Here is a 14,037-nt window from a genome sequence, read left to right as displayed (position 1 = left end):
GATTCTGCAGGTTTAAAAAAAAAATTCTTAACAGGTTTTAACTTGCACAAAATAGATGTAGTAAGGTCGATGTGTTTACGATCCGTATTGTCATTGTAACTATCGGCGTAACGAAAAGACGATGTTGGTATAACAGTTGTCATTCAGAAGTAAATATGAAAGACTCGCCTGGTTGACTTTTTTAAACTAATTCAATATTACTAACTTTTCTTTAACAAGCCTGTACGACAGCGCTCATCCTTCCATTATGTTATTATGTTCAGGAATTATTGAAAAGGAGATATTCTACCATTTAGATTTCAAGGGTTGATCCACCCTCAAAATGTGTTATTTTCACCTTTCTTAGCATTTTTTATAACGTAGGGGAAGGCTTGAACCCCCACCCTTCTGGATCATCCAATGCATTTACTACATGTCACGTGCATTACTTTCCTCCGCCACTTTTACCACAATCGCAAAAAAGTGTGAAACGTTTATGCAGTGTCTCTTTCAGTTATTTTACCTTGTAAATCCGACCTTTTAGCACTACAACCCGCCATGCATACATTCTAATAAGCATTGATAACGTAGTGATTTAACGTAATAACACATTCACCCCCGTAGCGCCATCAATAAAAGAAAACATAGTACAAAAGAAGTACAGGATAATGCTGAGATCGTTGATGATGCTTTTTGCTGTACCATACTGCTTAGATGAATAGGCGTGAAAATCCTAAGCGCTGTACAGTGCTTTGCAGATTTGTACCTCAGTTTTCAAATCCTACATATCGTCAAGAAAAGATCTACAGGACCAATTAGTAGTGATTCTCTTTACCTTCCAAGAATCATATACAGAATACCTCCAAAAGATAATTGTTATTTTTTAAATGATTTACCACATTCGCTTAAAAATTGTGCAACCCTAAACGAATATAAGTAATTACCCAAGAAATCATTTGAATACGCATGTGGAACGACTTTGACCCTTGTTTCTTTCCATAGTACTTGTCTCAGAGAGAAACGGGAACAATCAGAAAAAATAACCTAGAAGGGGGGTCAACATTTTTTAACAATGATACTATTTGTTTAACGTATGGTCTACAGTGGGTCAATCGTGAGAGCAAAATATAGGTCAAGTTAATTACCAATCTCTACCCAGAGTTATCGTTCCTTACACTCACATAAACCGCTGTTAACGTCTCAAAATAAGCAATGTTATTCCACATGTAAATCCTCTTTTTACGGTTAATAAAACTTAGGACTACTTTAAAAAAATATTGGAAAAATGTAGGACAAGAAACTATTTGTATATTTTTTTCCATTACTATATATTCTTCATGTACCTATGTATATGCCTGATGCAATAGAACGACCCAATATCCACGTTTCAACCCAAGTCAATGCTTCTTGTGTGACAAAAAGACCTGACATCTGCTCAGTATTTATTTATTCACGTATATTTTTGTAACTGAAGTCAAAACCATACTTTATTTGAGCATACGTGCCAGTTTACAAAAAGTCTTGCAAAACCCTTGAGACGTTCACAGAGGTGTTAGTGAGAGCAAGTAACAACAACTCTGGGTAGCGATTGGTTAATTACATTAATAGTAACACAAGCCAACTGCATTTCGGTTAATCCTAAATAGAAAATGGTTTAAAATTACCAATTTTTGTGATAAATTGAATTAGTTAGTATTGATTTTATAAACTCAAATTATTGATAAGGTGATATGAAAGCCGAAAATAACGAACAGTGATCAATCTCATAAGTTCTATTAGCAATACAAAATAATGAGTTGGGCAAGCGCGGACCCCTAAATATACTAGTGGTTGGTTCAAGTGCCTAGGAGGAGTAAATATCCCCTGTCGACCGGCCACACCCGCCGTGAGTCTTATATCTTTATCAAGTAAACGGAATTATCCATAGTCAAAATCAGTGTGCCAAGAACGGTCTAAAATCGGCACGAAACACGCCAGACAGCATTTATCCCAATGGTATATACAGTCTAATGTATCACATGTGATTGTTGGATGATATATCATGTTTGACGCATTTAAAGGGCGGTGCGACATACATGGGTTACTATTTGAGATGTTCATTTTAGTAAATTTTGAGGACCTGTATCGTGTAAGGTAGACAACTATTTTGATTGGTTATGTTTCCATATATTTTATATACTTAGGATATATTAAGAATTTTATTGTGGAGCTTTGCAAATGATGAGAAGTTGTTAAAAATTGCCAAAATTATAGATATATTCCGACTTATCTGAAGGAAATTAATTTGTTTGGAAGACCAGTTTTTTTAATGATTTCTAAATATTTTTATAATACTTAAGAAAAAAACAACACACATTCATGATCATTTCTAAGCTCAGAAATAATATAAAAAAAATGGTGGAAAAAACATAATTAATACACTTATTCTGTATTGAAATCGAAATAGGGATTCCCTACGTAACTCTTCAAAAAATAAATCTCAAAGGGTGTACGATCTAAATGCTGACAATGTCTGACTTGTAATTCTTGCAAATGTTTTGGAAATCATAGCTACATTTGTGGAAAATGTTGTCATAATTTCGAAGATTCTGACACTTCATCATTGATTGATTATAAAAAAAAAAAGATACCTCTGCACACCTATGTTAGACCGGAGTTTTATGCGTTACCGGACAGTTACACGTAAATATGTCAAGGAAAAAAACCCAACCCCCCACAAAAAAAAAAAACAGAAAAAAAATTAGTAGATTGTTTCATCTATAAGATATTTAAGGTAGCTCACTGCACCAAGACTTATACCCTATATGACACAATGTCATAATTTAGCAATTTGAATATATTGTGAAATTGATTTTATCGACCGATTTGGTTGTCTGTCATCATGGCTCAGTGAATAAAGCATTGGGTTGGTGAACCATAGATCCTGAGTTCAAATCTGCCACAGGCTGTTTCTCATATTTAATGAAAATGATTTTTTTAAATCATGTTATTTGTATCCAAAATCGCATATTGTCTGCCTTTTTGACATGTATACTTATGATATATCATCATATCATTCATGATTAATGTTTTGTACTGATTTGAAAAACTCCTTCAAGTTGTAGTGAACCAACTTAACTCTCCTTGAAATAAGGTGGGGGTGTTGCTTTCCACATATTAGTATATTTGTCAGTTGGTTCATAAACATACATGATATTAGAAAACACTTTTCTTAATAGGCTTCCAAGGAAGGCTGATCTATCTTAGCATATAACCCCTATTGAATTTTGGGTCCCTAGGTCAATTGCTAAAAGGAGTTGGAGTAGCATAAACGTCTTTCCCAAACTGTTTTTTTTTTCTTATGAGAAACTTAGAATCAGAAAGTGATAATGAGTACTTATTGTTCCTTAGTAAATATATATATACAAATATAACTTGCCAATTGGCAATCCCCAAACCATTGATTATGAACTTTATAACATAATTTATTTCATGATTTAACAATTAGGGTATTAGATTCCCGTGGTGAAATATGTGAATTATTTCGAAATTGTGAATTTAAGTACAGTTTGGGTATATAATTACTATGATTTGTATAAGATACTTTGAAATAACAATTTCATATTTAGGATTTATCGAAATTACATTAAAATCAGATTTTCTTTCATTTGCTATTGATATAATTGTTGATATGATATGTACAATTCATTTTCTTGTGGATTTTATCTACTTTGTCAGATTTCCTAATGGCAGTCTCTTCGCATCCCTTGTGGAAAGGGACAATATTATTTGCCAAGCTCAATATTTTTATAAATTGGCATATATGACAGGGATTTTACTAAATGAACAAAAAACCCTCAAAATTGGCCTATCTTGGAAGACTGATAGCTCTGATCATAGGGGACAATGCTGAATCAGCTATTTTCTTGGAGGTACCCATAATAAAGGCATCGTTACTCGTGATGATGAGATATCTTCACCTCATTTTTAGTTTCATTTATAGCATAGAGAACGTACGTTTTATGCCTGTCCAGAATTGGACTGTCTATCTTAGTTATCTACATTTCGGGTATCAAATATAGCTGAAAAAAGTTGCACTGTGGCTTCATAATTGAGACATATATGCCTGGAATAGGTTGCACTGTATCAAAAAAAAAAAAAAAACATTCGTTGATATTTCATTGAAATATTTTGTAAATGGAGATAACACCCATAGGTGATTCTCCATGCAAAATATCACAGGAATTGGTTACGTGTACTTCTAGAATGTTTTGCATGGTTTTATATGAGACAAGCACTTAATTTGATTAATTTTCATTTCGACACTTTTGTGTTCTTTAGAGGACACATCGCGTGTTTCTAAACTTTTAATTTTTTTCAGCAACATTAATTTATTTCATGCCTAAAACTACTTTACATGTGTTTTAAATGAAACAGTTTTGCGTAGTTTTCGAATTTGAAAGCGGTTAAATTCAAATCTTGCGATATGCATATTTTCTTCGATATTTACCCGCCATTATCTGTGACGTCATACGCGCCTCGAACAAGAACGTTTTAAAACAGTTTTTAGCCAGTTCATCAACAGATTAGATTTAATTGACAGAAAAGAAAACAAATTATCACAGTAACGACTTGTAAATAACACTGCATTATGGTGTTTTGTGCCGTTTAAGCTGTTAGTAGAAAGGATTTCTGCTGTGTTTTCTCATATTTTCGAAGGAAGGCATCAGGAAAAAGACGTGAATATTTTTGTCGACACAACGACCCATAAAAAAACAGTAACAATTGTCCCTGTACTTCTTTTCGAAAAGCATTTGGACAAAGATGTAGATAGACTATGAAAAACAACAACAAGGCTATTTAAAGATGTTTAAAGGAATAACCTTACCAAATAATGTTTAGACAGTAAACATTATTTACTCGCAATTGCTGATTTTTCATACTCGCTTTCCTCGCTACTTTTCAATGTTTCTAGTCGCTATTTGTATGCACTGGTGGCTAAAACAGAAGATTCGGGGAATTTGTCAACATCGAAATAAATGTTATCCAGGGTAAAAAAAAAAAAAAACCTATAAAACCCGTGCTTTTAAAATCCTCTAACACTACTTTCAGAACAAGTTCAACGACGAAGGTCGCACACGACGTCACTGCACCACGTGGCTACCTAACTTTTTGAAATCGGGGCTTATATCTAAGTCCGCATTTTGGTTAAGTATCGCAATATCTCAGCAAACGAACTATTATAATGCATTTCTATACATGTAATCATAAGGAAGACAAAATGCAAACATAGCTTTTTTTGTAAACCACCTTTTTGATATCACTGGTGTTTTGATATGTATATTTGCTGGGATCAATTTCTGTAATTTACATGTTTATTTGCTCATTTGCATACCTCGTCATTAGTAAGTGGTTGTTTGTATTAAACATGTATGGTTCCACGTAAAATCAGGCAGACTGTGATAAGTCGACCGTCAGGGATTGAGCCGATGCTTATATATATAATAACATCGTTTATAGGAACTCATTCGGTGATATTATTTTTTTCATATGAGGCACCTTCACATAGCCGTGTTACTAAAATAGAACTTCCATGTTTTTACCAAAATTGACTCATAAAAATGCTATATATTCTTAAAGGTTCTGTTAAATGAAAAGGTAATACATTTTCAAATGACTTATATAAAATTAAGAAAAGGGCTACTCTTTACAAATTTATGTTGTCACAGTGAGTATGTGTTATGTGTTACCATGGTAATCATTGCTGTAGTTAACGAAAGGATTTTCTAACGGAAAAACATTCCAACCAAGACCATTTTTCTCGAAACAGCAAACACTTTCAAAAAAGTTTTATAATTAGACGGATAAAGAACATGTTATTGAATATTTTTTTATTAGTATTTTTGTTTGAAACTTTTGACTGTGTTCGGGAAAAAAATATATGAAGATGGTGAAAAATGGCGGGAAAATAATATATTTTCATGGTTGTAATTTTTCTTCTACTTGCAAACTATTCAACAAGTGCACTTTTCTGTCATGTTCTAGTAATTATGATAATTATTAGAATATGACAGAAAAGTGTTAACACATAAATAAGATCATTTTAGATATAAATGAATATGACATTCATTTAAATCTAAAATGATCTTATTTATGTGTTTACCTACCATAATGATATGTCTATAAATGTAAATGCGAAAAACGATGCAGAGCATTTTGGGTCGGGATCGTAAATCCGTTTATTATTACCCCATTTCTTTCAGATTGCATCAGGTTACTGTAAACAACTTATCAGACCGGCCTTTATAGGATATTTTACACTGATTGACGAGTTTAACTTGCAAGTATTTTTGTCTGGATAGTTTGGAATGGGTGGGTAATTAACAGATTAAAGACAAAATGCTTGATTGATAATTGTTTTTCATTTTGAAATTCACCTATCAACAACTCTTGTGAGGCTCGTCAACGACGTACGTTGTAGGTTGCTCGAGTGACAAGAGATTGACACTATAGTCCCGAGTATAAAGAGGATGAATGTCCATGCTCTTCTAAAACGTATATCTTCAGAAATACATTCAACATGTTCAAGACAATCCTTTATGATACAACAAAGAGATAATTTATCAACTTTTGTGTTTTACCCTAAATAATTTATTGAAAATATCTTTTATTTGAAAAATCATTTTGAATTCATTTTTGCTCTATAGAATGTGAAATTTAAAACATTTATTACACAGGATCTGGACATTTACTATTTTTGAAACTTTGGCTAACAATTCTAGAAACATGATATGACTCAAATAAACTTTTAATCACTTGTTTCCTTATGAATACTTTGTAAGAGTGAAATAAAAACATTTAGTGAAATGTACGTTTTTACAGTCGTATAATATATATGGTTGTTTTGGAAAAATAAAAATGAGAACAGAAAGTTCAGACATTTGTTCATTAATATTTAAAAAGTTGGAAGGTTTGTAATGACTTTGGGTAATTTTATGAAAATTATGTAGAAATGGGATTGTTTTGAAATTAAATTATGCAGTTTAAAAAATGTAAGTTGATTCATTTATCATGATTATGACACAATCTTTTACCAATTCTGATTACAGGTTGGTTTCAGATGACAAAACAACTGCGTTTTACATAATCCATGTAGATATTAGTGTCTGTAAAGTAATTGGAAATGAATTCTTCATCATTTCATCAATACATTCCATTATATATACGATTTTTTAACAGTTGCAACTTGTAAGTTTAGATCCTTTATAAACTGTATACTGATAAATAAACACGAAAGATTCTTTGGAGCTTAAATATTTTATTTCAAAATTATAATTTTTTTTCAAAGTGTAACCCCAAACAAGGCATAAAATGATAAAGGAACAAATGAGCAAAGAAATATATTTGTTACGAACATATTTACAAAGCAGAGGCAAATCGAGAAGAAAAAAAATAAGAGTGGGAATGGAGGGGTTGTAACTCATGTCTGTACCTTCGCCATCTAGAAAGGGGTGGGTGAAGAGTAAAAAATTGCATAAAATAGACCATTTGAGCTTTTCTATGATGCATCACATTATACATTTATTTTTGCATATCAACACAACTTCATTACACAGTTCAATCCATTGATGATTAATTATTCCATAAGTTGTTCCCTTTCGAATTTAAGTACATTGGGAATATCAGTTGAAATAAACCATATCAGAATGCTTTCATGTTTATTTGACAATTTGTCATTTATTTTTTCATAACGTTTTGATAGTTTGTTTGGATTCTTTTTTTAGACTCTCCTGATGTTCAACATTAGACTCTTTTGCTTTCCTTTTGTAATATTGTCTTGTACTTTCACTTGCATGGTTTGATCGATTTTCCTCCTGTCACCACTTTAAGTATGTTTTTGGGGTTTTGCAGAGATCTATACTAGAATAAGATACGCACTGATTTTCAGAACACAAGAAAGTACTTATCTTTCTCTCCTCAAAATATATATTTCTTTAGTTTTTGAGAAAGATTGAACATTTTATCTCATAAAACTTTCAATTAAAGTACACACCTCAGAACCTAGTAATAGCAATACACATTGACATTCAAATTATACGTGTAGTTAGAAAGAATAAAAATACTAAAACAGTATATGAAACTTTTGAAAACAAGAAATGCTTAAAGAAACTTGTATATGACATTGAGGTGTTCCAAGTATTCTAAATCAGTGACAAGTAGGTTCAAATACTAGTCAGGGCAACAGCTGTACTATCAGGTTTTGAGTCTGATTTTTAAGTGATCAATATTTTTCTATAGTGGGGTATGTGGGGTGTGGTGTGACTTTCACCTCATTATCAGAAAGATTCATGTAATAAGTTTTACATAGTGCTTGTATTATCAGGATTATTTATATGATACTACTCTACCAAGTTTGAGGTTTATAAAAAAAAGAATTACATTGCAGATTTATTGGTACATGTGTGCTACATGTATTTGCAGTTTTGTATTTACCACAGAGGTTTCCACTGCATGTAGTGATGATAATGACACTCCATGCTGCTGGTATGAAAACTTTAAAGAAATATGCATTAGCTAAATGACTTGATCTTTGTGATATTTATAAATTATTATTATAAATATACATTGAAGAACCCATGCATTGACCAATCCCCATGACCATGTCAAATTGAGGTAAACGTTAAATAGTAATATAATAGATTTGTAATAAAACATGTCAAGAAGACTCAAGTGGGCACTTAATCGTATTGAGTGATACGACGATTTATAATTAATATTATGGATTGTTTGACAGTAAAATGGAATTCTGTAAAAACTACAGACTCTAAATACTGTCTTTGATATGTCTAATAATATGTATATATTTTTAAAAAAAATGAATTCCGATTTGTAAAGAATTGGATGGTGCCCACTAAAACAAATGATTTAGTGCATATGAAATATCTAAAAAAAAAAAAAAAAAAAAAAAAAAGTGTGGATATACACAATATCTTGATGTGTATATAAAATAAATTGAAGAAGAAAAAACCAGTTGTGCGAGATTTGAACCCGTCGGTGATTTTCACCAGTGGAGGATAATATTATGTACTATACATTGCATCTCACAAAGTCATATTATGTCTTACATTTTCATATGCAAATTCGACTGAAATATACATGTAGTACATAAAACTACACTCTTTTGTGATGATGCTACATTGTATAACACACCATTCATTATGATTTTTATGTTAGTAATATTAAATATTGCGAATTTTGTCCTATTAGATATGTAAATCACAGCATTTGAAATTACTAGAATGCGCCGACTTGGTGGCATGCCGTAAAATATGTTGCATGTTGCTCGGTCTTCGTTGTCGGCTGCTCCACACATGGTCTATATGCCTCCGTCTATCTTCAGTGACACCATATGCATCAATGTATTTCTGATACTCTCCGAAGGTAAATATATTCGTTTCCTTTAGAGAAGGCTTGATGGTAGATCGGACTCTGTCGGAACATTGTCCTACACTGCATTACGTTTTGGATTCGCCATATTTCGCGCACTTAGTGTGGTTGACAGCGAAGCGCCCCAAGCGATCATCGAGGTTAAATTCAAGAACGATAACCGAAATTGCATTAAAATCGAAACATTCAGAGAGGTTTTAAAATGTTATATTGAAACGTTCAAAAGAAAATATTTATTTCAGAGCATGCCTTTTTCATTTGTTTAATGTAAAACTTATACTATATAATGATTAATGTTCATACCCGCTCCGCTATTTTAAGATTTCAAAGGGATTAAAAGTAGTGTTTTGTATAGATTTGCACTATGCATGAATTCTCAATGTTCATAATTATCTGTCCATAATTTTGCAATAAGGCAAATAAATCAAAACAACTATGTATATTTGCTAAACATACTACGGTGAGTTAGTGTGCTAAGTTTGGGTTCATATCGTGAACATGGACGGAACACGAAAATGCGATTTTGCCTGATTTTTACGTGGAACCATACTTAAGTTGTTTCAACCAATTAAATTTGTATGTTTTGGTCGCTTTTTGTTTCATTACGTCATTTGATTGATCATGATAATAAATGACATGTTCACTTAAAATGTTGTGTTTTTCATTAGAGATTTCTTCGATTATCCAATCACAAAATGTGAGCTACGGAATGCCAGAACCATTTGCCCGTATACGTTTTTTTCTATTTCAAAATTGCGGAATATAAATATGATTTTGTATACTTTGAAAACATGAAATGTGTCCCTTAAGTCACCTTTCGAAGGATGGATAGAGAACATAGCATTTTATGTATCACTAATATCCATTGTTAAACTCGGTGTATATCTGCAAATATTTGTACAGCATCATCATAGTGTAATGCTGCTAGTATGACTGATCGTACCATTCTGTATAAATAATGTACTTCATAGTCATATTATCTGGTTATATATGAATTTGCATAGTTTTTCTGTAGGTTTTCATTGTTTTATATATACAATCTTATCATTTGCTATTATTGTATTGATGCATATATATTTATACTAGGACGTATTAGGGTATGAAAATAGATATCACTGCGTACTATACATATCCACATATTTCATGTACAGTGCACAGTTCAATATTCTGTAATTACAACTAACCTGTGTTAAATATAGAACTAAAATTGATAATGTACAGCAAACATTTGCACGATCACTATACAAAATACGAAAGTTAGCACAACAGTCATGCTCTTCATGGGGGTTATCCAATTTCTGATGCACCACTACTTTATCATAATATTAAAACGAAAAGTTTGAATTACGATATAAGATTAACGAATTTTCAATTTAATCGCGATTCGCAGTTTCAAATTACATGTATTTGATACAGTCTAAATGTCGTGATTTTACTTTTTATTGTTTTAATCAAATGCCGTTTAGTTATCTTTCGATTTCCAAATGAACAAATTTGCATGCTACAATGTTCATATTGTTAGTGTGTTTCTTTTGGCATCATTATGCACTTGACTAATGAAACAAAATATGGTGCAGAACTCAATTAAAAGTGATAGTAACGAACTCTTGTTTATCTCATAAATCCCATAAACAGTTCAGAATTGAGAATACGCCAAACATGGACCTTTAGAAACACCAGAGGTGTGATCAAGTACCTCAATACATTTAATGACGTACAAGAAGTACATATTTCTAAAAGCCAAAACCTGTTTATATGGTAATGAAAACCGATACTTTAGAACAGGATACACACATAATTTATGCATGTAGATAAACCATGCATTAGTACATACTGCATTGAAATGAAAATTGAAATAGTATGTTAGAAATACATCTACGAGTCATGAAATGTTAAGGATATGATTATATTGCATACAAGATCAAGCAAAGCGAATTCGAATAACAGTCTTGATAAGCACTACTTAACCGGGTATTCAAATCGAAAATATACTTAAAAGAAAACTCAACGAAATACTGCACAAAATTACAAAAAATTAAAATATAAATTACGAGATCATACCATAAGCTATGCACAGTTGTAAAACCAATAAAATCAAAGACATTCGCAGCATGATGGCGACACATTAGGATCAAACCAAGGAAGTAAATTTACACCAAAATTTTCCGACAGTAACCCGACCTCTTTGTACGATTTGGGTGAATGGCCAGGGCTTTAAAATGTTAAACTGTAAATGGTATGAAAGTTATCTGATACATCTTCATTGAATAGCATGAGTGTGGGTTATACAACCATGATTTACCATGCATTTTAATAAATTCAAATGTACTGGCTCATCTGAAGTTATTTAGACATGACCGATCTTCCAATGCGGACATTAATTACAAAATGGTATGAATACTAAACATTATGATGCAGTGAGCAATCGACACGTGAGGATAACAAACAGTGATGAATCTTACAAATATTTCAGAAATAAAATATATGAGATGAGCAAAGAAAGACTCTGGACATACCAAGTGTGGGATCAGGTGTCATTGGTTAGAAGACATTACCTGTTGGCCGCTCACATCCGTCATGATCTTCATATTTTGATCAGGTAAATGGAATAATCCTTGGTCAATATTAGTAGGAAAGGATGTTTCAAAAATTGATAAACAAAAAATTCGCAATATTTAACGTGAAAATAAACAAAAATAAAATACTATACATAATAAACTATTATACAAAAATGCATACAAATCCTCATGGGCGATATTTTTGTATGACTATTGGATTGTCATCACTTTGAAACCAAAAGGATGATTCATTGGATGAAAAATTATTAAAAACAGTCAAATACAATATATTTTTCTTAAATTTATAGAACAGAAACATATTTTTATTCTTCGTAAAGTCAAAACATTTGCATATCAACACTGCGTTATTTTAGGCATGTGTTCTATTTTTAGAACCGATTGTACTCTGTAACATGTAGTTAAACGTTTCTTTTCTTTTTTTATGAATCTGGTCAATATACATTCTCGACAAATTGCATACAAATTTTGATAAAAATCTGTAGGTTTTTTTTAATATCAATATTTGGTATGAGGGATAAACTTAAGCAGAGGAGTATATTGCATATATGTACATGAAATACGTATTTAACAACGTTGACAAGTACTGCAAATTTAAACTGAAATAATACTTCAAAAGGGAGTCAACGAAATTCGACTCAAATTACAACGAATGTGAAATATTTACGATACCATACCATACGCTGTGGACAGTTGTAAAACCAATATAATCAAACATATTTGCAGCATGTTGGCGACACATTGGGATCAAAACACGGAAGTAAATTTAAACCGACCTTTTCGAGCAGTAACCCGACCTGTCTGTATGATTTGGGTGAATGATCAGGGTTTTATACTGTTAAACTAAAAATGGTCTGATAGGTATCTGTCGGTGCATTTCATACAACTTTATTGAATCGTTTGAGTGTGAATTACACCGCCGTGATTTACAATGCACTCTGAAAACAAAATATGCTGTATTTTAAAAACAATATTGACTGTAATATTTAGAAGTAGCGAATGAGAAAATTGAAATATATATATATATATATATATATATATATATATATATATATATATATATATATTTAATTCCAGATGCAGAAATGAACGTGACAAATGGTATAAATTACAAAACTTTAATGGAAATCTTGTATATTACAATTTTTATGGCGAATATATGTCACAATCCACGTATATAATGTATAAGTTCCCCAGGCGGAAACTGAAAAATCACTAAATGCCTCCATCCACTGGCCAAAGGCGCGCCCATGGGTAACCGTGATGAGCGAAACCTCCTGGTGCCATAAAAAGAGAGAATACCACATGTGAATAGGAAATCAAGTACTGGCTCAGGTCCTCACTCTATCCCGCCTCCCCTGGTACCATATACAGGGATTAACCCGGAATTTACCTATGGTACCACAATGTTCAAGCCGGCCCCTAACGTAAACAAAGGTGACCCCCACATTCCCCCCAGTAATGAGGATGGAATATACAGAGTTTAGAGCCATATATTTAAGCGAGATCCTGATTCGTGGTAATCTCCGAGTCCCGCCTACCCCCTTCCCGGATTGTGACTTTAGAACAAATTAAAGTCTTTGCCAAAATTTCCACTGTCAATGTTAAACATATACATGTAATACAATTAGCAAATCACACAAGTTTATATCCCACATTGCGCACAGTGAAAATAGTGCAGCTAAACCAACTTGCTGCTACCGGAAGCACACCGCACACAGATAATAAAGTTCAAAATCTCCAACACTGCTTGAATTGGTGGTAAACTTTCCAAAACTGTAAGTCAAAAACCTAAAAGGTACGCACTGTCACAAATACCCATTAATCAACACAATGGGTTCGAGCAATCAATAAACGGCGTCCGCCTTTCCCGGGTGTCACGTGCCCCAGGTATACCAGAGTCGTATAAACTATCCACTGGCAATTCACAACAATGATGCCCTCTTCCTATTTAGGTTACCACAACATGATTAGAGTCTGAAAACGGAAAACGAACGCAGTCAAGCTTTGTTAGAAAATTTGGGAAGGGTGGGTGGGTAGGTGAACGTTGATGGTG

General features: G+C 32.4%; 1 protein-coding gene across 1 annotated transcript in view; it reads right to left on the bottom strand.

Annotated features, from left to right (window-relative positions):
• Positions 1-12,782, bottom strand: part of LOC125661666 (multiple epidermal growth factor-like domains protein 11) — a 77,884-nt gene extending 65,102 nt beyond the window's left edge. The window contains exon 1 of the mRNA XM_056146138.1: positions 12,659-12,782. Coding sequence (XP_056002113.1) covers positions 12,659-12,710 — 52 coding nt within the window. The 5' untranslated portion in view covers positions 12,711-12,782. The remainder of the gene's footprint in view (positions 1-12,658) is intronic.
• Positions 12,783-14,037: the final 1,255 nt, after the last annotated feature.

Source organism: Ostrea edulis, chromosome 8, assembly GCF_947568905.1.
Source record: "Ostrea edulis chromosome 8, xbOstEdul1.1, whole genome shotgun sequence".
In the NCBI taxonomy this organism is placed as follows: Eukaryota; Metazoa; Mollusca; class Bivalvia; order Ostreida; family Ostreidae; genus Ostrea; species Ostrea edulis.
The sequence above is the reverse complement of the archived record's forward strand: the minus strand, read 5'-3'. Positions and strand labels throughout refer to the sequence as shown.